The 22861-nt window shown below is 45.3% G+C and overlaps 1 protein-coding gene across 1 annotated transcript; it reads right to left on the bottom strand.

Moving 5' to 3' along the window:
• Positions 1–1738: 1738 nt before the first annotated feature.
• KLHL36 (kelch like family member 36) lies at positions 1739–22715 on the bottom strand. The gene is made up of 6 exons (XM_052796429.1): positions 22678–22715; positions 22463–22584; positions 17586–17667; positions 12621–13694; positions 11635–11792; positions 1739–5185 (listed from the first exon to the last, which is right to left on the bottom strand). Exons 1-6 carry the CDS (start codon positions 22699–22701, stop codon positions 4630–4632), a joined length of 2016 nt encoding a protein of 671 aa, XP_052652389.1. The 5' UTR covers positions 22702–22715; the 3' UTR covers positions 1739–4629.
• Between the last annotated feature and the right edge of the window lie 146 nt (positions 22716–22861).

A 22861-nucleotide genomic window follows, 5' to 3' on the forward strand; every position in this document is an offset into this window, starting at 1 on the left:
CTCACACAGCGCAGTGACAGTACATCTCTGTCTGGACTGAGGATGCATCTGCCCTGACCTGGTCCGTCAGACAGCCCAAAGCCGTAAGTTCATGAAGGCGTAATTAGCTTCTCACTCATTATTACATTCATGAGAACCGAAATATGACAAGAAACTGAAATAAAATAATATATAAAGCTTGTCATGCTAGCTTTTTTTTTTCCACAGAAACTTCTTACTGGCCAAAGCTTCGTTAAGACGTATCGGCAAGGCAACAATCACAATTAGAATCTGGACTTTTTTTCTGTGAGTTAAATTGCTTCTCAGAAAGAGTACTAAAGGTTAAACTATTTCTTTCAATTCCCTAGACACGAGACACTTTATTGCTGTCATCTAAGAATACTGAATCCTAAACAGCACATAGAAAATCACCAGCATTTGGAAGAAAGCAGTCTGATATCTTACGGAGACAGACAGACACCCAGGCCCATTTTTCTCAATTTAAGGTTTCAACTTGAGAACAAAAATATTTCTAGCTTCTTTCTCAAGCCTTCAAAACAACTACATCTCGCACCACAGTGTAATTTTTCCTCAGGGTATCTCAAGGGATTTATGTTATCTAACGTCAGTGTTACAGGCAGCAGCTCCTTGACATGCTGATGCCAAGATACAGGCATGAAGTGTGGGAAGAGAAAACCTGAGGTTTTTGGTAGCTGTTTTGTGTCAGGTAAAACGAGCTTTCCTCAGAATTTGGCAATAGGAGCCTTTTTAAAAATGAGGTAGAGCAGTAGTTATTTTTCCCCGGGGCAGGAAGAAGGAGCTATGCTTCCTGACAAGCAGTACAATGTTTTACAAAGCTCACAGACGAAGGCAGTGGTATGTACAGGTGCAGGAGCCAGGCTCATTCCCTAAGAGCACAGACCGGGAGGATACGCCTTTTCTCTACCGAACTTAATTACTCGCCGAGAGGGCTGTTCAGACCTTGAAAATCAAAGTAGAAATCCACTCGCGTCATACATTATTCTCCCTTTTATTTTCGCAGAATTCCAGCACAATTTCACAAAGCAGTTCAGCACTGGGGAGCTTAAGTTATTTTCAAGCATCGTGTGCTATCTACTAACACTTCCCGAGTGATGATAAGCCACGTCTGAGTACGCAACATCCAAAATCAAGGGGCGCTCTGCCAGGCTGTGCTTTTCGCAATGCTTACTGCTCTGGGTCTCGTAGGTGCAAATGGTAATAATTTCTTCCTTTAATAATGGAAAAAATGCTTATGGCAACAACGGGTACAATACCCCAGCGACCTCTAATAACCCGAGAGATGTCCCATACTCACCTACAGCCTCTGGTTTTGAAGGGACAATAAATGGACCGGGAAAAATAAAGCTGACCTTAATGAGTACCGGGGTTATATTTTGCCTATGCAATTAAGTTTAATGTTATAAAGTCATAACTGTGTTTATCCACTCCCCATTCAATACTACCTTTGAAACCACAACATAAACTGCATTGGGTCTTTTGTCACAGCTGCAAAAAAATGTGACAAGTAATTTCTGACCATCTGGTTTGAAGCACGATGCAGGAAAGGTGGATTAGATAAGTAAGTTATATTTCTACTTCATATTGTTACATTTAGCTTCTGCCTATTAAAATGTTTCTACCATTATCAATGCCACCTAAAAATAATTACAAAACTACTTCTTTCCAATTTATCAAAAAGGAGAACCTCAATTAAATCAATACACACGTCACACAGTGATGAATACAATATTCTAAACTGGATTTATTGTTTCCAGACATTAATGTAATACATAAACACATTAAAAGGGGGGATATAGTAACAAGCAACCCATTAACAGAAACAAAGCAAGTCCTTGAAATTTTCGTTCTATACTTACACATGAAAATGTCCCAAAAAGTTAAGTAGTTGTCAGTCAACATAGCAAGGATTTCAGATACAAAAAAAACCCGAAGAACTCATTAATGAGTTTGTCATAACCAAAATGTTTTGGTTTTGTGTTTGTTGGGGTTTTTTTTAATTTATTTTTAGGATAAAAAAGAATAACCATTACCTCATGCAGTGTACAAAGGCTTTAAAACAAATCCATTAATGCAAATGAACGACTAACTCCTGGGGCTTTAAAAAAAAAAAAAAAAAAAAAAAAAGGCAAACCAAAAAAAAACCTCAAGGAGTTTCACAAAATTAATTTCAACTAGTTTTCTTAAATTCTTTCTTAGCACTGAAGAAGAAACCTGTAGCTTTCTTGCACTCCAGAAATTTATTCAGAGGTACCTCTTTCAATACAAACATGTTCTTCCAATATATCTAAGAGTTCTTTAATTTACAAGAGCTTCAAATGAAATTAAGTGCAAAAATGTTTTCTTAGTGTTTTCCAATTATTGAGGTAAATAGTTAAAAAAAAAAAAAAAAAAAGGCGGGTAGCAGGATCCCAACTATATGTATACCAGATGGGGAAAAAAAAAGGCAAACGTGAAATACATGGTTATGGTGCATAAGGGAGATGTGAAAGAAGGATTGAGGAAGAAATAACAGCAACAATCAACGGTTCCCCAGCAGAACTTTAAACCAAAGCCCTTGAAATCCACTCAGCAGATCACCAATAGCTGAAAATAAAGCGTGTTTATTAGCATGTCTGGCGAGCTGGACTATCGGGGAAGAGGCCGTACAATAGTCACAATTATAGCTGACTGCCTGACAATGCTGAGAATGTAAATGCTGCTCTAACAGCTGCGTCGCATCCCGACCAACTACACAAAGACTAAAAGATCCGTCAAATGATGAGCTCCTGACGGCAACAACGGGGTCACAATTACAGAGCAGTAGCTTCTATACTAAATAATATAATATATGGCAAACAAGAGACTGAGTTAGCAAAACGTGTTATAAAAAAGTATAAAAGTTGTTTTTAAAAACTTTCTAAAAATTTCTTCTTTTGGGAAGGAGGAATATTAACCTGTGGCCTGGCATTATTACAATAACTGAAGTGGTTGTATCAGATTGCTGGTGATCGACTTCTTGCAAATCAGAGGTGCATTTGTAAAATGCCCCAGGGTGAATGCCTGAAAGCTGGCCAGACAGTCGGGGAATTTTAATATCTGCAGTAGAATCAGCTGTGTTTGTAGAGGGTGGACTAACACTTGGGTCAGAAATCTCTTTACTTGGTATGCGGAGGATACTGTGACACAGAGGATCTAACAGACAATTTTCAGTTCAGTCCCACTGTCTGGATCCCAAACACAGTCCTGAGTATATTTTGGGTTTCCTCCTTTTGAGCCTGTCTCGCTGGGGAAGGTGTTCGGTTGCATGCCTGATGAGCCGTGGCTTTGAGTCCCAGCCAAATCCATCAGAAAAGGCTACTCTGATGAAAAGACATTGTGAACTTGAAAACAAAAAAAGTAAGAGGAGGAAAGTGTGAGCTATTAGCTCAGGTAAAAAAACAAGTTGCTTTTCTTCCAGAATACCGAACCCCAATTAATCATCCTCAGTTAATAAGCTTTTTGATAGTAGACAAGTCTCGTACAGGCCCCTGCTCACACTGGCTATTAGCAGTGACCACTGTGAGGCTTGAATTAAATGAAGTGGATCCCAGCTTCTACAGCCTGGTAGAGCTGGGGAGGGATATCTTCTTGCTTCAAGTTCACCTGCAGGATCCTCCCGCCATTTCTCCCCGCTGTTGCCCTATTCAGCAAACCCCAAACTTGCAGTGAGCTCTATCAGTTCCATCCGCTTTGAAGCCCAAGGCAAATTGCACAGTTTCCATCCAAATCCTCAAATCTTCTTTCAAGTTCTTTGATAGATTTTTTTTTTCCCCCCCTCCTTCCGGGGCATGTTTTAAAGCCCAGGAAAAACTCGCTATTGCGTTTGGATATGAAAAGTGCCACAACAAGGGATGCAAAAGACATCTCACCTTTCCCAGATTTCAACGTTCCCAATGCTATCAATCCAAGCCCAGGTCAATCCCATCTATTCTTTAGCCACACAATAAGGTCTTCTTAATCTTAGGAGTACAGTGGAGTTATTCGCTCTTCAAGCTGATCTGACCTGCATTCACCAAAAGTAATATTCTCTTTGAACTCTCACATTCCAGAAATCTGATACTAACAGCTCAAGAATGTATTGTAAATGAAATTTAACGTTATAAAAATTCAAGATTTACAACATCGAAGATCCATTTCATTTTTTCTTAGCAGTTGCTTCTGAACTCCTTTGAACTGCTCTGTAACTTCAAACCAGACACTGACTACTCTGCCTCCTACCCCTTGACATTATCATCTTGGCCACAGATTCAACCTTATTTTAAAAATGTTGATATAATACGATATATGTGGAAATGCCACGAACCACAGAAGTAAAAGACTAAGCCTTAACATTCAGGAGAGCGGCATAACCTCTCTTGCCATATCTCCCCTTATATAGTAGGAGGGGTTGGTTTTTTTTGGTTTCTTTCGTTGTTTTTACCTTAAACATGAGCTTAATGCAAAAAACACATTCAACTGTACATTTCTGAGGCTTCAGAATATGCTTCCCCCCCATTTAAAAAGGAAAAGAAAGAATCAAGGTTAGATAGAAATGATTAAACACAAGGCTCTTTTGGAGTCCACCATCAAAGGGTGGTTTTCCAGAAGTAGTCATCTTCCTCGATCTTGATGTTTTTTTGTTTTCGTCTTTTTCTTTTTGTCCTCTGTTTTGGGTTTCAACGCACAGACACACGCAGACACACCAGCAATTGCTTTGGGTAGGTCAGTTCCTTTGTACCACTTATTTTTCTCCTTATCATAAACCTGGACTGTTTTGGAGAAGACTGTTTCTTCCCAGCTGTAGCCTCCGAGGATATAAATCTTGCCTTCCCAAACTGCCACCCCTGACTCACTGTTTGCTTGCAGCAGAGGAGCAACTCTGGTCCACTGGTTACATTGAGGGCTGTACGACTCCACACTCAGAATGTCAAAACGAGCCATGGTTTCTATGTTGTCATCACTGCCACCGATGGAGTAGATATTGTCCTGTAAGGTGCACATGCTGTGCCACCCTCGGGCAGTGATCATTGGCCTCTTCTCCTCCCAGACATCCGTGCGGTAATCATAACACAGCAGGTTTTTTCTATAGGGGCCAATTTGGTAATCATGGCCTCCTGAAATGTACACAAATTCCTTGTAGACTGTTCCAGCATGGCCGTAGGTAAACCTAGGACAGGCAAACAAAAATGATCCGACTTGGTACTCATGGATTTTATCAAGATACACAAGCATTCAACAAGGACTGGTACTGAAGAAGAAAATAAACAGTCACTAAAGACAGAAGAATCCCTAATCCTGTCAGTTACCCAGTAAGTATTCTTATTCATACCGCTTCACCCTGCGCTGCAGAGTGCTAAGGTACGACAATCACTTTTTAAGGCATCCTTTTCATACCTGGTCGCTACAGAGCGCTAAGGTATGACAATCACTTTTTAAGGCATCCTCTACAGTGTGTCACACAACAGAAGTAACCCATCCTGCTCTAGTTGGCATGGCCTTCACTCCCATTTTCCTGCTCCAGTGCTTGGGTTGGATCAGTCTGAGAGGGCCAGAGAGGAAAAAATCCACATCTCAGCAAGGGTTTCTATGACAGAAAGAGGAAATAATCATGATACCTCTCAGACTTACCAGTAGCAATTAACCAAGAAAAACCAACAAGAAAACTACTGCTGCCTTCCCCTTCCACAGCTTCAGGATCATGAATCACGTTTCTTACCCACTAGCGTTCACAGCCCAGTTTATTTGCAGTCACGATACATGTAGTGTCCTTTTCATGAGCTATCCGTCTGCTCTACCACTTCTGCTATACAGGTGATAACTTCTTTGGTCACGCCAAGACAAGGCAACAGACCTCACTCAATCATAGGTCAGAGTCCGTGTTTGAAGTAAGACAAAATGAGATGGTAGAACCAACATCATGCATGTGGTTTCCACAGGGCAGGGCAGAGAGAAAACCCCTTTGATCAGCTGTAATAAAGCCACTACAAACCTAATGAGGCTGTTCTTAACTTCACACTAGGATATTCCTGACCAAACCCCTTTGAGCTCTTAGAAGTGGAATGCTAAGGCGAGGGACAGCCTCAGCTTCTTTGAACATACCCTTCCTGCACATGCCTTTTTTTCTTTTTTCAGGTGTGGGGGGCGTCAAAAGAAGTAGCTGCAGCACAAGCCACAGCAAACTGGCTCACACATCGATACAAAGAGCCCAAACAATTTAATACCCATAGGGATGCAGAGCAATATACTTATCGTGCTGCACTCAGAAGTCTCTACTACCATCCTTTGTAGTCAAGGACTCAAGACAACTCAACTTCTATGGCAGACAAACCTACGTTACCATTACTTTAGCCCGGAATGCTTTTGAACCATGCCTGAACACGCTCGAAACTCAATGTGGATAGAACCTTAAGCTGTTTTTATTTCGCATGGTAATAGTTTCTCTCAGCTACACAAACGGTATCATAACTTCTTCCACACGCCTAAGTGCCAAGCACTTTTGTGCCAAGGGAAAAGGTGGAATAGAAAAGAAAACCCACATTTACCCTGAAAGCACAACACTTCTGAGAAAAGCTAAAAGACGTTTATTATCCTAGATGCCTACCGAAGCTTCTGATCCCTGACCAGTGTCTGAATCAGATATTTTAACAGGCTCCTGCTACAAGAAACAGAAAAATCCTTGACACACTTGGCCTAAGAATGCTGAGTGACCAGGACAGACCTTTCAACTACAGAGGCTGGAGCACCATCCCTGGAGACCTTGCAGAGATGACTTCAGAACTGTACTGTTTCTTAGCCACTCAGGAAAAAGAAAGAAAGGAAAAAGAGAGGACTAAGGTATACTTATGAGACTTTATCCAAAAAGGCAACTCAAAAATTCCACAGCTCACATGGAAGCCTAACCATGGAAGCACATAACTCATGCTCAGTGCTTCTGTTTGACATGAAATACCCTGAGCACGTGCACTCCAGCTTTCGCACCTGCCAGAAATGCTATGGCAGGTGTAGAGTACATAGATGCTGCTCTACCTTGTTTGTGGTCTCTTACAGACAAGAACTGGGAACACATGTCTCCAGTGGCACCCAGACTGGTTGCTAGAGTCTTTGCTTCTCTATATACACAGGAATGGGTCTTAAAAAGTAGACTACCTATCTTGGAAGTGGGACGGACAGCTTGAATTCATTTCCTTTCTCAAACTGCACTAGATTTTAAACCCACATCTAATCAACAAGCTACCTGGAGGACGTGCAGCGCACTCCACAGTGGAGGTAGTGTCAGGTAACAGGCAGTTTTGAGGAGTCAGAAGGAGAAGAGTACAAGGACATTGAATCCAACACAAAGCCCAGGGTTATTGTACTGCTGATAGCAATCACATTACATTCAGCATTTGAAAAAAAAAAAATGACCGTAAGTTAAGAAAAACTTGAGTGACCTTTGGAGAAGTAGGTTAAATGTTTTCCTACACTAACTGAAAAGTGGAATTCTGTACACATAAGCAAGCAATAGACATTTTCTCTCAAGCGCATGCATGCAATCTAGCATAGACAGCTACAGAAAAAGCACTGATGCTTTTCTTTTTGCCTCAATCAATGACTATGTCTAGCGAACAGCAATAGCTCCAGGAGTAATCTGAAAGAGGCAATCATATCTGAAGCATCAAATCGACCATCAATTTGTTGGTTTACCAATATAGGGAGATTACCTGTTGAAATACACTAGAGCTGTTTCACTTTGCCTGACTTCTGAAAAGCTCATCCAAAATTGCACATACCTGGCTCTACATTAATAGAAAACTGCATGAAATATAATGCACAAATTGAAAACAATCAATAAGAATCCTTTCTGCAAGCCATATGGCTTATACGGAGGCATTTCTAAACATGCAACAGAACAGGACACTTCAATAGAGTGGGTCCAGACATCCTCCAACAGAAAGCATCGAGCGTTTTGGCAGCATTATCTGTAAGAGTGGCCAGATAAAGACAGAGGCATTAAGGAGAAAGAAGTTTCGATTCGGAACATCTTCTAGAGCCAGTTGCCGATTTTGAATAACTTGCCTAGATACAATGCTGCAAAAATGACAGTTTCTGACACAGTAACAGCATTCGGTAAATGCTAGAAAATCTACCATTTGTTTTCCTAAACAGAAGAACACTTGGCCTAACTCAATAAAGCTTTGGGAATCCCCTACTCCAACCAAAGTCCAGGCGAGCTGTGGTTGCTCTGAATTTCGGTGTCCACCTGTTGCAACCCTGCGAGATCATGACACAACTAGCAGAGCAGATACCATCATTCGTCAACCTGTTCCGACACATTTCCTCATACAACTGCTTTCAGTTGTTCTGCCAAACTTTAACCTAGGGCCACTCAATTAATTTCACTGATGTCTGCAGCAGACTTTTTCATGGTCTATTCAAGATGAGAACACACTGCACCAACTTCTGCTCTGCCAAGCTTGTCAGCCACTGCTGCTCCCTTCCGGGCTAGAAACTACGGCAGCAACTGCTCCCAAAGAGCCTGGGAAAATGGTGAAAAAAATATAGGACCTCTCTGAAGAATGGGAAAGGTATCCCACAACCAAGGACCTGAATGAGAGTCAGGCAAAATTCACTTGTAGCAGACTTGGACCGGGTCCACCCTTTAGATAGCTTGGCTGAAGTTTTCCACGTCAAGCATCTGCCTCAAGAGGCTGTGTTTTCTTCTTCAGTAAGACAGCATTATTTCAGTCAAAACAGCTCAGCTCCTTCCAAGTAAGTGGTCAGAGAAAACAACATGTTGTTTTGACCATGTTGGGGTGGGAAGGGTGGGGGGAAGAACAGATAAAACAGAGCTTGCAAAGCTCTTCCTTAGAGCAGCATGACTGTGCCTGTGTACAGCAACATGGACACAGGATTTGGCAGAGGACAGGAGGCATGTGTATTCAAGGACGCAACCATTGCCTTTCGCCTGAAAATCTCCACACGCATGGCAAGCTATAACCCTTGGGAAGAAAAAAACATAAAACCATTTTCTGCATGTTCAGAGTAGAAGCTTTAACAAATATAACATCTCAGAGTCCAACCCCACACAGCTCAAATGGAACTACGCAAGCCTACACCCCAGAATGACCTCGACATGTGCCTATCACTCCAGGGAATAGTCTTCCAGGCAGCTGCTGGCTTAGAGCAGTCAGAAACACCACCAGAGCTGCGGGCAGGGAGCCTGCTTCTGGTGGCCGTGCACCCAAGAGGACAAGAAACCTGCACGTGTTCTCTTCAGAGGGAAGAAGACAGAAAAATGCAGGAAACAAGGCAGCTATGTTGGGACATGTTGCCTGATCAGGCAATGAGGAAGCAGAGGATTAGAGCTTCTGATTTCCTCTGCATGAGGAGAAAAGACTTGCTGCTGGTATAGGGCTGGGGAAGATGTTATTTGGGTAAAAAGAGTAACTAAAATCAGTTTGAGGAACAAAAGCATGTGGTGGGGAGGAAAACAGATCAGATCAAGAGTATGTTGAAGGGAAGACAGGAGTACACAGAAGGAACTGTAGCTAGCATGCTTTCTTCTAGTCTTGAACAGATTACAAAATTCTCTCTCATCCTTCCTTTGCTGTCAGCAAATCCATCTGAAGTACATCAGGAAAGTTCTGCCCAGATCCCTTCCAGCAGCCACCCACACCTGCCAGAGCCACATCTCCCAGCTCAAGCAGCGTTCGCTTGTCCCTGCATTCAGAAGGTTTCTTTCTGTTGTCTACCTCCGTGCTGATTTTTGCCTTTTGAAACCTGTATAAAGTTCTTTTAGCTTTATTCCTTCTGTGCAGGAAAACGGTTGCTGCAAACAATATACTGCCCAACGCAAGAGCTCCCCAAAAGGAGAAAGAGGGCTGAAAAGACAGAAAATCTGAAGGCAGTAAGTGTCCATTAAGATATAACTAAAGACATATTGACACACAAGAGAGCAGCTACATGGAAAACTGGGAAACTATCTGGTTTGCTATGCAGCTGCACAGTCACCTGAGGTGGCACAAGGGACAGTTAGCATGGGACGAGGACAGAGCAGGCAGGAAGAGAGGATGCAGAACTATTTTTTTGGGATGCAACAATAACTTAAAATAGTGGCTGTACTACAGCCTAACCCTGCAGTTTAGCAACCAGCTAAGTCAGTGTAAGTGGGGTCTATCCCATAAGGGGGACTTCTGCCTCGTCCAAGAGGATCAGCTAGACATTCTAATACAAAATTAACACCCCCACGTCAAAGTTCACTTTTAAATGCTGCAGCTGCAAAATTCCCAAAGCCAACACACACGTAGCAGTAGGAACATGCAGAAAAACTGCCCCTTTTCAGACAGCTTGCAGTCTGCAAGCTTCCCCCGGACCACTTATATGCTGGGAAAAAAAATATCCATACCAGTTCTAAGGTGAGTGTTTTTCTAGCAACATACAAGGCAGTCAGGTCACATCTACATTTCTTTGAAAAATGTTTTAAAAAAAAAGAAAAACAGCTGTGCTATAATTTCTGTGAGATGTTACTGGGATCTCACAGGTCACGCCAATTAACAGAAGGGCTTAGGAACTGAAGATACTCTTATACACAGCTTCCCAGGAAAGATTGTGGTGTTCAGCCTCAACTCCTAGATCTGCCTATGTGAGCAGAAATAAAATGGAAAAAAGCATCCTGCTTCTGAAGAGCACTCAAGCCCAGCTGTTAGCCTGGATCAGACTCGCATTGCAGCACCTGCCCAAAATAGAATTGGGCAACAGGCTTCTGTGCCTTCACTGGCTGCCTATGGCTCTGCGGCTCTGCAGCTAAGGGAATAAGGGAAAAAAGGCCTGAACTCTAAAATCAAATTGCAAGTATCCTGTTCATGATGCCACTAAGAAAGCAAGCACTGCTGCTGAAGGTGCAGGTTTCAGACGTCATGAAAATACCATCCATACAGCCAATACTCCTGTAATTTCCATGAATGTGAAATATTACTAAATCTGAATAGCTGTTTGCAAATGAAATGCTATTGTACCATTCTTACAAAGTCACCACTCAAATGTTGATTCAAAATACTAGCAATGTCCTGTGCTGCTGTCACAAGAAGAGCTGCAGTACTAAAGCCTCTCAGAAGTACGGCAGCTGTTTTAATTCAGACTGAGAGAAAGAGAGGTCACATTTGCCGGGGTTACCAAAATAAAGTGGTTTATCCGCAACAGCCAACCTGAGCAGCCAAACAGAGAGAAACACCTTACAAGGAAAACAATCACACCAAGGTAACAAAGTAAGGCTAAACAAATTATAAAAGCCTTTGATCAAGATCTAAACAGTGCCTCTGAAAACGTTCAACTCCAAGTGACCTCAGGAAAAATATTTTAAGAATAGTAGAGCAAAATTACAAGAGCTCTCCCTCCCATCCTTCAGATGTACCTCGGGACAAAAATTAAAACCAATCAAGCTGACGTGAGGCACGCTGCCCGGAAGAGCTGGTTGCTCAAATACCAAATGCTGATACGGTTTGTTACTTGCTGATACCATGTTGGTAATATATTCCCTTGCCTCCCTTCTAGGGATACCCATTCATCACCTAAAGTCACACAAGCTCCCTTTACTACCGTTCTTCAAACACAAGATAACTTTCTGAACAAGTCCATTACCTGGGCAAGCCTGCTATATAGGACCACGAATCCTTCTGAGGACTGTAGGTCTCAACTGAAGAAAGTGCCCCATTTTCATTCCTGCCACCAACAGCTACCAGCATGTCGGTAATAGCTCCCAGGTAGAAATCTACACGGCGTTGTCTCATGGAGGCAACCTGTCAAAAAAAAAAATAACATGCTGACATCTTCAAACATCTGGTAAGCAAGCTGACTTAAGGTATATTCATGAGGCTAGGATAGTTGCTTCTTCCCATTTATTTGGAAAGGAGAGCTACTGGTTTTGGCCGTTATATTCATAAAATACTTTTTGTTTTTCTGCAGTAGCATGTTACAGAGCATTCATTTTCAAAAAAGGGGACAACAGGAAGCATCTAAGAGACAGGTTACTCTACAAATGTTTGTATTACATGGGCGTCCTTCCAAAACTCTGCAAGAAACATATATTGGAATCACTCAAAACCACAACCGAACCACACAGGATGACTGGTTCTTATAGGAACCTGCACTGGCCGCAGGGTTTTACAGCAGGACTGGAAGTGAATAGCTTGTTCTAAGAGACATTTAGCACAGAGACATTTGACAAGCGTCAGAGACATTTGCTTTTTGCATCAGACCCATTTTTGATTTAGTTGTATGTGCTACTGCTTGAGAAAGATGAACACGTCTGTAAGTCCATTCTAGCATTATTCCCAAAAGTAATCTGAAGAGTTGCAGGTGGCTGCTGACCAGGAATTTCACAGGTGAGATGCCCAAATCCCAAGTGAAGTTAAGAATCTGCCCCAAACTCTTTTGCTGTTTGTGTAACTTAAGCATTCCCACAAAGGATTCAAGTAGCTGCTTTTTCAACTTAACTAACTTGAACTTCCATTTGCAAGTGTTGCTATGTTGGCTATTCTAATGAGCCCCATCCTTCCACCAAAAAGAAGAAAACACTCTAAACGTTAAGGACTTTAAACAGAGAAATAATACAGCTTAAGTCTCACCTTTATCCACTGGTTACAGCGGGGATCATACCTATATAGGAGATTGGAAGCTGCATCCCCTCCATTGTCTCTTGAAAAGCTGCCTCCGGCTATGAAGATGAAGCCTCCCAAGACTGCAACACAGTGGTGACTTCGTCTGGCTGGCAGAGGGGTTTCTGCCACCCACTGCCCCTTTCTGATGTCCAAGAAGCAGGTATCATCGCTCAGTTCCAGGCACCGTTCGGAAACCTCCCCACCCACAAAGAGGAGCCTTTCCTCGCAGGTCCGCAGGGCTGTGCGTTTGTTCTGCAGCACCGGCTGAGCCGTGACGTTATTATGATAGTTCACCGCCTCCTCTATAAACCCCTCACAGTTTGCTTCTTTGGGAAGAAGAGAGCAGACAGCAGGCTTGACTCGATGGAGGAGATCACTTTTAGGTATCAAGGGAAAATGAATGTTATCGAGAACCTGGTAAGCCTCGTTCTCCCTTTCCGGGTACTGGGTAAGCCACTGCAAGGCAGCTTGCAGCAAGTCGTGCTCACACTCCTGCTGCACGTTGCTGCTGTCCAGGTATTGACACAACTTCTGCAAGGAAATGTTCTGCAGGAAGTCCGGGGTGAAAGACAGGGTGCCGAAGTTCTGCAAGATGAAAGAATCAATGTAGGAGTCAAGGCGCTTCAGGTTGTAAATAGAGGCTAGCTCCTGCAGGTACAAATAGTTCTCCTCGCTGACTTCGTTCTCCAGATACTCGCAACAGAAGTCAACCACCTTCCAGATCTGCAGCAGGTGAGCTGTTTCGAGCACGTAGTCGATATTGCCTCCATCTAAAGACAGCTCACTGCCATAAAGGAAATCCACCACAGCCTTCAGACCGATGTAAGAGGCTCCAAAAAGTTCAACCTCTTTTTGGTGGGCTTCTCGCATACCAATGGTGAACATAGAGTTGAAGTAGTCACTGCAAACAGCGAGGAGGTTCCGATGGGCAGGGACTCTCTGTTCATCCACCACGAGGACAATGTCACAGAAGAGGCCGCGGTGCCTCTGCTCGTTCAGGCTCTGAAGAACTAGACTAGAGTGGTCATCCCATCTGTACACCTGGAATAAAAAAACCAGTATCAGGCAGATGTCATCTTCACCAAGATAAATTTCAGTGTGCACAAAGTGTTTTGCCATTAGATGTAGTCATACACGAGAGAGAGCAAACTTACTTGTGTTGCACGTTTGTAATAAATTCTGAGTTGAAACAGTTGGCAAGCAATGTAGTATGAGCCCAAGCTCCTCGCCTTCACTTTGAAAGGCCTATGCAGACTTTTACTGCTTCCTACTCCCCCCCCTTTTTTTTTTTTATAATTTACTCCTACCTCCTCCACAATGCTGCATCCAAACCTCCTCCCTGATGATTTATACAGGCACAATTTTCTGAAACTCTTCCACTCATTGTCTTCGAGACATCTTGCTGACATTTCCTTTCTTACTTGTCCCCCAAATGACTCCTTACAGAGTTCTTCTCAACTAAGCTACTCACTAAATATTTGGAGTGGGAGACACACATGCAGCAGTATGCCAAATTTTCATTCAGCCCATGTATTGTTTGGGTTAGTGCTTACTTGACAGCTACCCCCTCTTAAATCTTTTCAGAACTCTAAGCTCGTTAGGGTAAAATCCCTCTCTTTCTTTCCATATTATTCCAGGCACACACACTGCATTCAAAAATAATAGCTGTTTATTTATGTGCAAAGCCACACATGCGGACAACTTATTCCCAGAAGACTTCTACTTGCTTCCAGAAGCCGAGGTAGTTTTTGTTTTAATGAATATGACTAAGTATTTTTCTTCTAAAGAAAGGGGAAAATGCCCTCAGAACATGTCCATTAAGTGCCCTTCTGGGATCCCTCTGGTCCAGACATTCTTCCTACCAGCTCCGGACGTGCCACAGAGCTTCTGAGGCAACCAGTGTTTGCCTCTTTCTCACAGACTCACGTTACCAGTCCTAAGAAGAACCAAAATGGAAACGTTTTGTTACCCCTTGAATGTCCTGCAGAACACGTATTGAAGGGGCTGGTCACCCCAGTATGTCAAGCGATGCAGCTTTTAGGATCATCTTTCTGGAGGAATGGAATGCTCGATGGTACAGTCAGCTACCTTGTGATGTCTCTTAATAAAAGCCAGGTTAAGTTAAATGCAAATACTTAACTTTAATTACCAAATCCAAAACAGGCAGAGTTGCAGAGCCTGTAAGAACATGTAAGAGCAATGAAAGGAGGTGGAAAGGAAGCACATCTTTGTATCGTACCTAAGTTAGCTCTGAACAGTTCTGGCTGTAGCACCCTGGGTCCTGCCCGGTTCTACGCCCTCAGACTGCATTCCCAGAAGTGACGCCCTGATAAGGTGTCTCAGTCCGTATCCACTTCGAAAACAGTCACACAGATAGCCCGAGGTCTCTTCACGCCTCTCAGGCATTCAACCTTTCCTTCACCAAACTGTTGCTTCTCCTAGAAATCCTAACTATCCGTGGCTTTCCTGGTTTCCCAAACAGAAAGCACATGATTATTGCTGTCTGGCCTAAGCCATTAATGGGTTGGTTAAATCATGGCGAGACAACCTCTCTACCCACCTGGATGGGACAGGCCCAAGTCCTCGAGCCAAATTTTTTCCCCTGCGCACAACCCTCACTCTAGATATGCATCCTGTGTACAGAATTTGGTAAACGTACTTTTATACGATGAGATAACCAGGATTAACGCACGCAGCTCACGACTGTCCAGACATGATGGCAGCCAATCATCCCGAGCTAATACCAACCTTGGGAGCCTGACCTCCCACGTCTGCCTTTTAGCAGCCAGTGGTATAGCAACAGGCAGTCCGCCAAAGATGAGACCCAAATTAATAACCAAATGTGCTGCTCTTAGCGCGATATCCCAGTGGTTTCTCTTTAGTTTCGCTTACGCTCTTTTCCAAACAATGGAGGCTACGCTGCCAGAAAGCCTTCTGTTGGAGTAACTTTGTCCATGCAAGTGTACAGAGTTAAACCAACCTAAGTGAAGAGGCTTCAATAATTGTAAGTCTTCTGGGCCAAAACTCTTTAATTTGCCTCATACTCATTGCCTCCTCATATCTCTGAAATTAAAAAGGGATCTATGGCATAGACAACAAAGTAACTTCCACTCAGGAATAAAACTGCCAGAGATCTGTAACAGAAAAAAATACGGGGTTTAAGGACTGTAAAGTTTTTTATCTTCATTTTTCTGAGGTTGAGAAATGCTGATATCATACAGGAGCCCAAGCAGAGACCAGGGGATGGAGGAAGAGGGAAGAATAACAAATATGGCAAAGGACAAACCACACATTCGTGGCAACTATGATAAGTGTATGAACAGACAATAACTAACATCTTACAGCACCCTCTTCTGAATCTGACTCGTGGGGGACAGTTATTGGATTAAACTCAAAAACACATTCCCTCTCGTCTCTGTAAATTGGCTGATCATTTCTCTCTAATATTCTCTAATACCACCATCGTGCATAACAAGATTACACCAGAATATAAGATTTGCCAGAGGTCCCTATTTACTTAGCTAGCTGTCGAGTCAGCAGCATAATCCTGACCGCAAACAGGCCTGACAACTTGTACTCCTAAAATCCTTGTTGCCATGTAGAACTGCTGCTACTTCAGAAATCAAGCATAAAATCATTACGTATGGCACTGGATGGACTCAGAATATATTAACATATTTCAGCCACTTAGCAAGTTCATTCGTTCAGTGAGCAAATAACGGAAGCTGATAGCTGCACATTTCAAAACCAAGACTAATTTTATACTAAACACGAACATCTTTCTCAAGCTATTTATATTCTGTAGAACAGCTTCAGCATTATCTAGTAATTCTAAGTTTAACAGATAGTGACAGCTGCTGCCTAAGCAAGAAAATAAAACAACGCTGTCAATTAATTTTTAATGTGATGTATTATTATGACATTCAGACTAAACCCTTCAAATGGTAGACAGGATCAGCACTCAGGGAAAGATTATATTGGCAGGGATGCATTTAAAAATTAGTCCTATTTATCTTTTATCAATTGTATTAGAGCATTATTTTAACTTCTTTTGGATTCAGCAAAGATCTAATTTCTTTCAGATTGTTCATGCAGTACCACTACTCATCAGTGATGCAAAAGAAAAATGAGATCTGTCTCATTCAACTTGGATAAGACAGATTCAGGCACTGAAAAGTTCTTCTCTTCCAGCTGTTGTTGGTAGTACGAGGTACTTGCTCTGCAGCATCTGTAACCTAGTGCTCGCACTAGAACAGAAAAGCAGCTTTCACCGGTATGGAACAAAGTGAACATCATAATTACAGCTGATATTAACATCTTATAAATCTTAGGTCATCACCCTGATGACCTGCGTAAAGAACTACCTAAGATGGACTCGCGTCGATTCCCAGCTAAAATCAACGTATTTGTGCAGACGGAAATTCTATACAAAGAAAATTAACCTCACAAACCTAAGAAAACATCTCGAGTTCACTGGAATAACTACTCGCAGGATCAAGTCTCCTATCTTGTACAAAACAGAGACTAAATCTAAAAAGTAATCCCAGCCTTGCTTCTGTAACTAGCCTGGATTTTATGAGATGGATCAGTACAAAAAATTCCCAAGACAGACACATCGCATTTAATGACTGAATTTTTGGTGTAGAGAAAATACTGTGCTGCAGTGATGTGGGTTTCTTTTTTAAGTTATGAGTCACGACGAGCAGATGCCCATTCGCTGCTGCTGCTTTTTTTTTTTTTTTAAATCACTAGGTAGCAACTTCTTCTATCAAAAATATCTGGGCAGGTAGACCATCGTTTTCATACCTCTTCTTAAAAGCCCAGAATATTCACATTCCTCCAAACCAGTCCATCCTAACGCAGAGCCTTTACCCCCCTCCTCGTTATTTCTGTAACTTGCTTTTTTTGGTAGGCAACACGAAACGTACAAACCTTTGAGGATTCACTTATCTTGTGTGGACGACAAATCCTGGTTTGCCTGGTTCCCTCCATGACAGGCTGATCCGCAGTACTTCTAGAACAAAAGCAAAGAAAGATGTTAGCGGCATACCAATCCTATGCTAAAAACCCACACTGCGCTGAATAAATAACACAACGGAGACGACCTGCACACGCTAATCTGCAGCTCGACCATGTTCGGGTTAAAAAAAATTTTTTTTTTTTCGCTCCCCCATGTTGTTTTCTCCCGTTATCAATGCCTGCTCGTGTCAACAAGTCGGCCGTACGACCACGGACTGGCGCGGACCTCCCTGAGGGTGAAGTTATTGACTTACTGCTCCTTCTCGCTGCCGGGGGTGAAATCATTTCCTCGCCAGCGCCGGCCAGAGCCCGTCGCGGACCCCCGCGGCCCGGGGGGGGCAGGTGGGAGCCGGGCGGCGGGGCAGCCCCTCGGTCCCGGCCCCGCTCCAACCGAGCCGGCTGCGCCGCGCAGCTCCCGCGCCCCGCGGAGCCCCGCCGCGGCGGCTCATCCTCCGGCGGCCGGCCGGTCCTCCGGGAGCTGCATGGGCTGCGGGTTTTTTTCCGCAGCGTTTATTTAGCCGGGAAAAGGGGGAAAATTAAAAAAAAAAAAAAAAAAAAAAAGGGGGGGGGGGGCGGCGAAGCAACAACAAACAGCCGCAGGCGGGGGAAAGGGGCCTCGCAACCGGCCGTGCCGCCGCCAAACGTGTGTGTGTGTCCCCCCTTCGGAGGGAGCCGGGGGTTTACCGCAGCGCGGAGGCCCCGCGGGCGGCGGGCAGCCCCGCCGCCGCCGCCATGGCCGGCCTAGGAAATGCCGGCTGGCTGGAGCGGGGAGGGACCAAGGCGGGGCGGGAAGCGGCGCCGGGCAGGGCCGGGGAGGCTCCGGCGACCCCGTCGACAGCAAATGGCGGCCGGGGCCGTCCGCCGCGGGCCCGCCGGGAGTCTCCCGCCACGGAGGCGGTGAGGTGAGGAGGGCCGGGCCCGGCTGGCATTCCGCGGCGGTGCCGCCGAGGGTATCGCTACGGCTGTGTGGTAGTCGGCGGGGTTGTTCTGCAGAGTGGATGTCTGTCTGGGGTACGGGTGCGCGTTAAAGAACGGTGAGGAGGCCGGTCACCGTCTCGTCCTCCGTGGCCGGCCGTGAATCTTGTCTGACTACAGAAAAGCCTAGCCTGCAGCTGGCACCTCTTCAGCAATGCATGCCGCCGTAGGGCTTTTTCTCATCGATTAAGGCCTGGGAGGCTTAAAAGTTAACGAAAAACCACCTTGGCGAACAGCAGGGCTGACAGACGGCACACCTCCTTCAGGGATGAAGACGCCAAGACTTTGTCCACCGACCCCACCCAGTCCCATTTCAGTGCAGTGGTCTTCACTAAAACACAAGTAAAGAAAACCCTTTGTTAATCCAGAGATCCCGCGTATCTTCCAGAGTTTATTGTCAGGACAGCAGAAGCCGGCAAGATTGTGTCCAAGCTCCATCTGCTCTCAGCCAGGACAGCCCGGCTCGGACACGTGTCCCACGTGGTGACGGGGCAGCGGTCGCTGGCGTTAAGACGACGTGTACAGCGTGGAGCAGCAGCATTTCAAACGAGGGGAGTGTGCCAGGGCTGTTAGCACCTTCACCTACCCCAGCTGCCGTCCAGCTCTCCGCTGCAGGTAACCGCTCCGGCGCCGGGGCAGTAAGCATCCAGCCGGCTGCGTCTGTTCTTCATAGAATCACAGAATGGTTTGGGTTGGAAGGGACCTTTAAAGGTCATGTAGTCCAACCCCCCTGCCACGAGCAGGGACATCTTCAACCAGATCGGGTTGCTCAGAGCTCCATCCAACCTGACCTCGAATGTTTCCAGGGATGGGGCATCTACCACCTCTCTGGGCAACCTGCTCCAGTGGTTCACCACCCTCATCGTAAAAAATTTCTTCTTTATATCTAGTCTCAATCTCCCCTCTTTTAGTTTAAAACCATAACCCCTTGTCCTATCGCAACAGGCCCTGCTAAAAAGTTTGTCCCCATCTTTCTCATCAGCCCCCTTAAGTACTGGAAGGCTGCAATAAGGTCTCCCCGGAGCCTTCTCTTCTCCAGGCTGAACAACCCCAACTCTCTCAGCCTGTCTTCACAGGGGAGGTGCTCCAGCCCTCTGATCATTTTCATGGCCCTCCTCTGGACCTGCTCCAACAGGTCCATGTCCTTCTTACGTTGAGGGCCCCAGAAATGGATGCAGTACTCCAGGTGGGGTCTCACGGAGCAGAGTAGAGGGGGAGAATCTCCTCCCTCGACCTGCTGGTCACGCTTCTTTTGATGCAGCCCGGGATACGGTTGGCTTTCTGGGCTGCGAGCGCACATTGCCGGCTCACGTCCAGCTTTTCATCCACCAGTACCCCCAAGTCCTTCTCCGCAGGGCTGCTCTTCTTCAGCCACCCCAGAGATGATGGGTCTCTACTAATCTAACTGATTATCGAGTCTGAAGATAAGAAGCATTTTTTGCTAGCTTTGGTCTCTTCTGTAGCCCTTGGGACCATGGGGACCCAGGATAAAGACCCACCATTCCTGGGCTGAGTGAAAAACCTACTTTGGTGACAGCCCTAATGGTAACTATGACCTGTAAATTCCTAGCAGACTTTTCCTGAAAGAGAGTATTATTCTCTCCATTATTTCCTCTGCTCCTGGACTGAAAAGACAGAGACGGAGAAGCAGGATTGGGGACAGCCACATAGAAAGATCAGAAAAAAAGCAAAAAGGTGTGATGGCAAAGAGCCACAGGAGCAAGGCACTAGCAATATATTTTAGGAGAACAGCTAAGCCTCCTGTGGGCCCATAGCTCTGCAGAGCCATCCTGTTTGATCAGCTCCCTCTACCCATTCTGAGGCCCTTCTTGAACTTCATTAGTACAGTCTAGACAGCTGAAGGTCAGTCCAGTTATCCAAGACTTCATGCTTGCTGGAGACCTTTTTGTGAGGAAGTCCCTAAGTCCTCTTTTAAGTCCTTTCACTTTCCCTGTTGTCTGTGCTTCCTCTCTGAGGACTCCTGTGAGATGGACAGATGTTCCTGCCAGGCCAGTGACATCTTCCTGCACAGGAGGAAAAGACCCATATGCAGAAGATGGAGGTCTCCAAACTCCCATATGAAAAGCAAATCAGAGCTCACTGAAATCACACGAGTAGGTATTTCCCCCCCTCCATTTACAGCCTGATGAAACTGAGCACAATATTTATTCTTCCATGTGTTAAAAGAAGAAAACCCATGAAAATACATCAAAGACAAGGAGGAGAAGCAAAGAGAAGACGTTTGATCCCATGAAGAAGGCAGCATTTCTGAGGTTTGAATCTGGCACTTAAAAGTGTGAGACATGACGTTCCTAATGAATGTAATTCAAACACTCCAGCCTCTGGGTCACAGAGACCGAAACAAGGTTGAGTTTTTCTCCTTCTAAGGGAAATGACATTTCAGTCACCCACCTCTGCCCTAGGAAACAACAGTAGCTGAGGAACAAACTTGAAGAGACAAGGACAACCAGCAGTTGTGACAGGTATAAACAGCAGTGAGGTAGTGCCAAAGGATGATAAATGCAGAATATGAAAAAAAAAACCCCACGTTTATGAGCAGATAATGGTCAGCATAAAGGCTTTTAAAAAGAAAAAGTGTTCCTAAAGACAGTTCCAAAAGAAAATCAATAGAAATTCAGAACTATTAATGTGTGATTATATTATCATCTGGAGCCTGCAGTCTACAGATATTGAGTGTGATTCAGCCAGATGCCATGTCCTACACTTGTACTGACTTCAGAAATATTTCTCTCTTCCCTATGACCTCATCTACATCACAGAGATGCACTGCAGCAATACGCTCGTGTTTTGGGCCTTGATGCTACAGGGAACCTCATGTCATTCAGGACTCTCTCTGGAAGAAGCTGCATGCAGGATTAGGGCTTCCTATTCTATGGCAGTAAATGATGTATCTTACAATGAGCACATGCTCTGGTGCTATTGTTCCTTGAGAGGTCTGAAAACACCGCATAACTGTGTGTGGTAATGAGGTTTCTTACTGTTCATTTACAACATATTGACATGAAATAAACAATGAACATCCCACTGCAAACTTTAAAAGAAACAAAGTGTGATACTTTTTCTCATGGAATGTAGTTTTTATTAAATTTGCAGTATCCACCCCCCCCCCCCAGGTTTAGGGTAGAAACCCACTAACACGTACAAGTATTGCTTTTTAAAACTCCGGTCCTTGGGCACAACAACATGTGGTGACACTTATTTCAAGCCGAGTCCTGCAAAGCAAAGGACCTGCCTCTATTTCTGCGGGCGTAGGACTGAAGTGCAATCTTGCAGCCAACCCTTAATCCTTTTTTTTTCCCTAAAACCCTGCATCTCTCGGTAGCGTTTTGACTCGGGTTAGATGGTGTAGTTTTTAATTGGCGGTGCTGGAAGCGCAGCCCGGCAGGGGGAGATCGCTCCATCTGAAAGGGGCTCCAACCCACACCGACACACATACCCACACCTGAAGCAGCAGCGAGCCCTCACGACTCCAAAGCCACCCTCACAGACCCCCTTAGAGGTCCCCACGGAGAGGGGAACGGTCTCCCACTCCCACCCGCCGGCAGTCTCACAAAGCTTTACCCGGCTCCTGCCCGTGTCCCGGCACTCCGGCTCCGGAGCCTTCCCCTCGCCGCCTTCCCCTCGCCTTCCCCTCGCCTTCCCCTCGCCTTCCCCTCGCCTTCCCCTCGCCTTCCCCTCGCCTTCCCCTCGCCTTCCCCTCGCCTTCCCCTCGCCTTCCCCTCGCCTTCCCCTCGCCTTCCCCTCGCCTTCCCCTCGCCTTCCCCTCGCCTTCCCCTCGCCTTCCCCTCGCCTACCTGCTCTCAGTCCTCCTTCCAGCTCGGCTACCTCCCGTGCGCCCTGCCCGGCTCCCGGCCCCGCCGCTCCATTTTGCGCATCGTTTCTTCCCTCTTGCCTCCTCCCGTCCGTCCGTCAGGGGCTGCAAAAACATCGAAAAGCCGAAAACCCCATCACTGCGGCGGACCCTCCGCTCGGGGACGAACCGCTCGCCGCCGCCCCCCCCACCCCCTACGCGGGCAGCGCCCCGGCTTCGCATCCTCAAGACAGGTGCCCCCCCCCCCACCCCGAGAGCCCCCCCCCCCTCCTTCGTCGTGTTGTCCCCCCCCTCCCCGGGCTATTGCATCACCCCGAACCCCCCGCGCCGGGGCCGGCAGGGGCGGGCGGGGGCAGGCCCAGCGCCGGCCGCGGAGCCATTG

Source organism: Harpia harpyja, chromosome 9 (genome assembly GCF_026419915.1).
Source record: "Harpia harpyja isolate bHarHar1 chromosome 9, bHarHar1 primary haplotype, whole genome shotgun sequence".
Lineage (NCBI taxonomy): Eukaryota > Metazoa > Chordata > Aves > Accipitriformes > Accipitridae > Harpia > Harpia harpyja.

What these genes read in the sequence shown, in the direction of transcription:
- KLHL36 (XM_052796429.1), bottom strand. Translation starts at nt 22,701, where the DNA reads ATGCGAAGCCGGGGCGCTGCCCGC. An exon ending in GAAGCCGGGGCGCTGCCCGC is followed by an intron (nt 22,585 to 22,677) that starts GTAGGGGGTGGG and finishes ATGTTTTTGCAG; the next exon opens with CCCCTGACGGACGGACGGGA. An exon ending in TATATAGCAGGCTTGCCCAG is followed by an intron (nt 5,186 to 11,634) that starts GTAATGGACTTG and finishes TGCCTGTCCTAG; the next exon opens with GTTTACCTACGGCCATGCTG.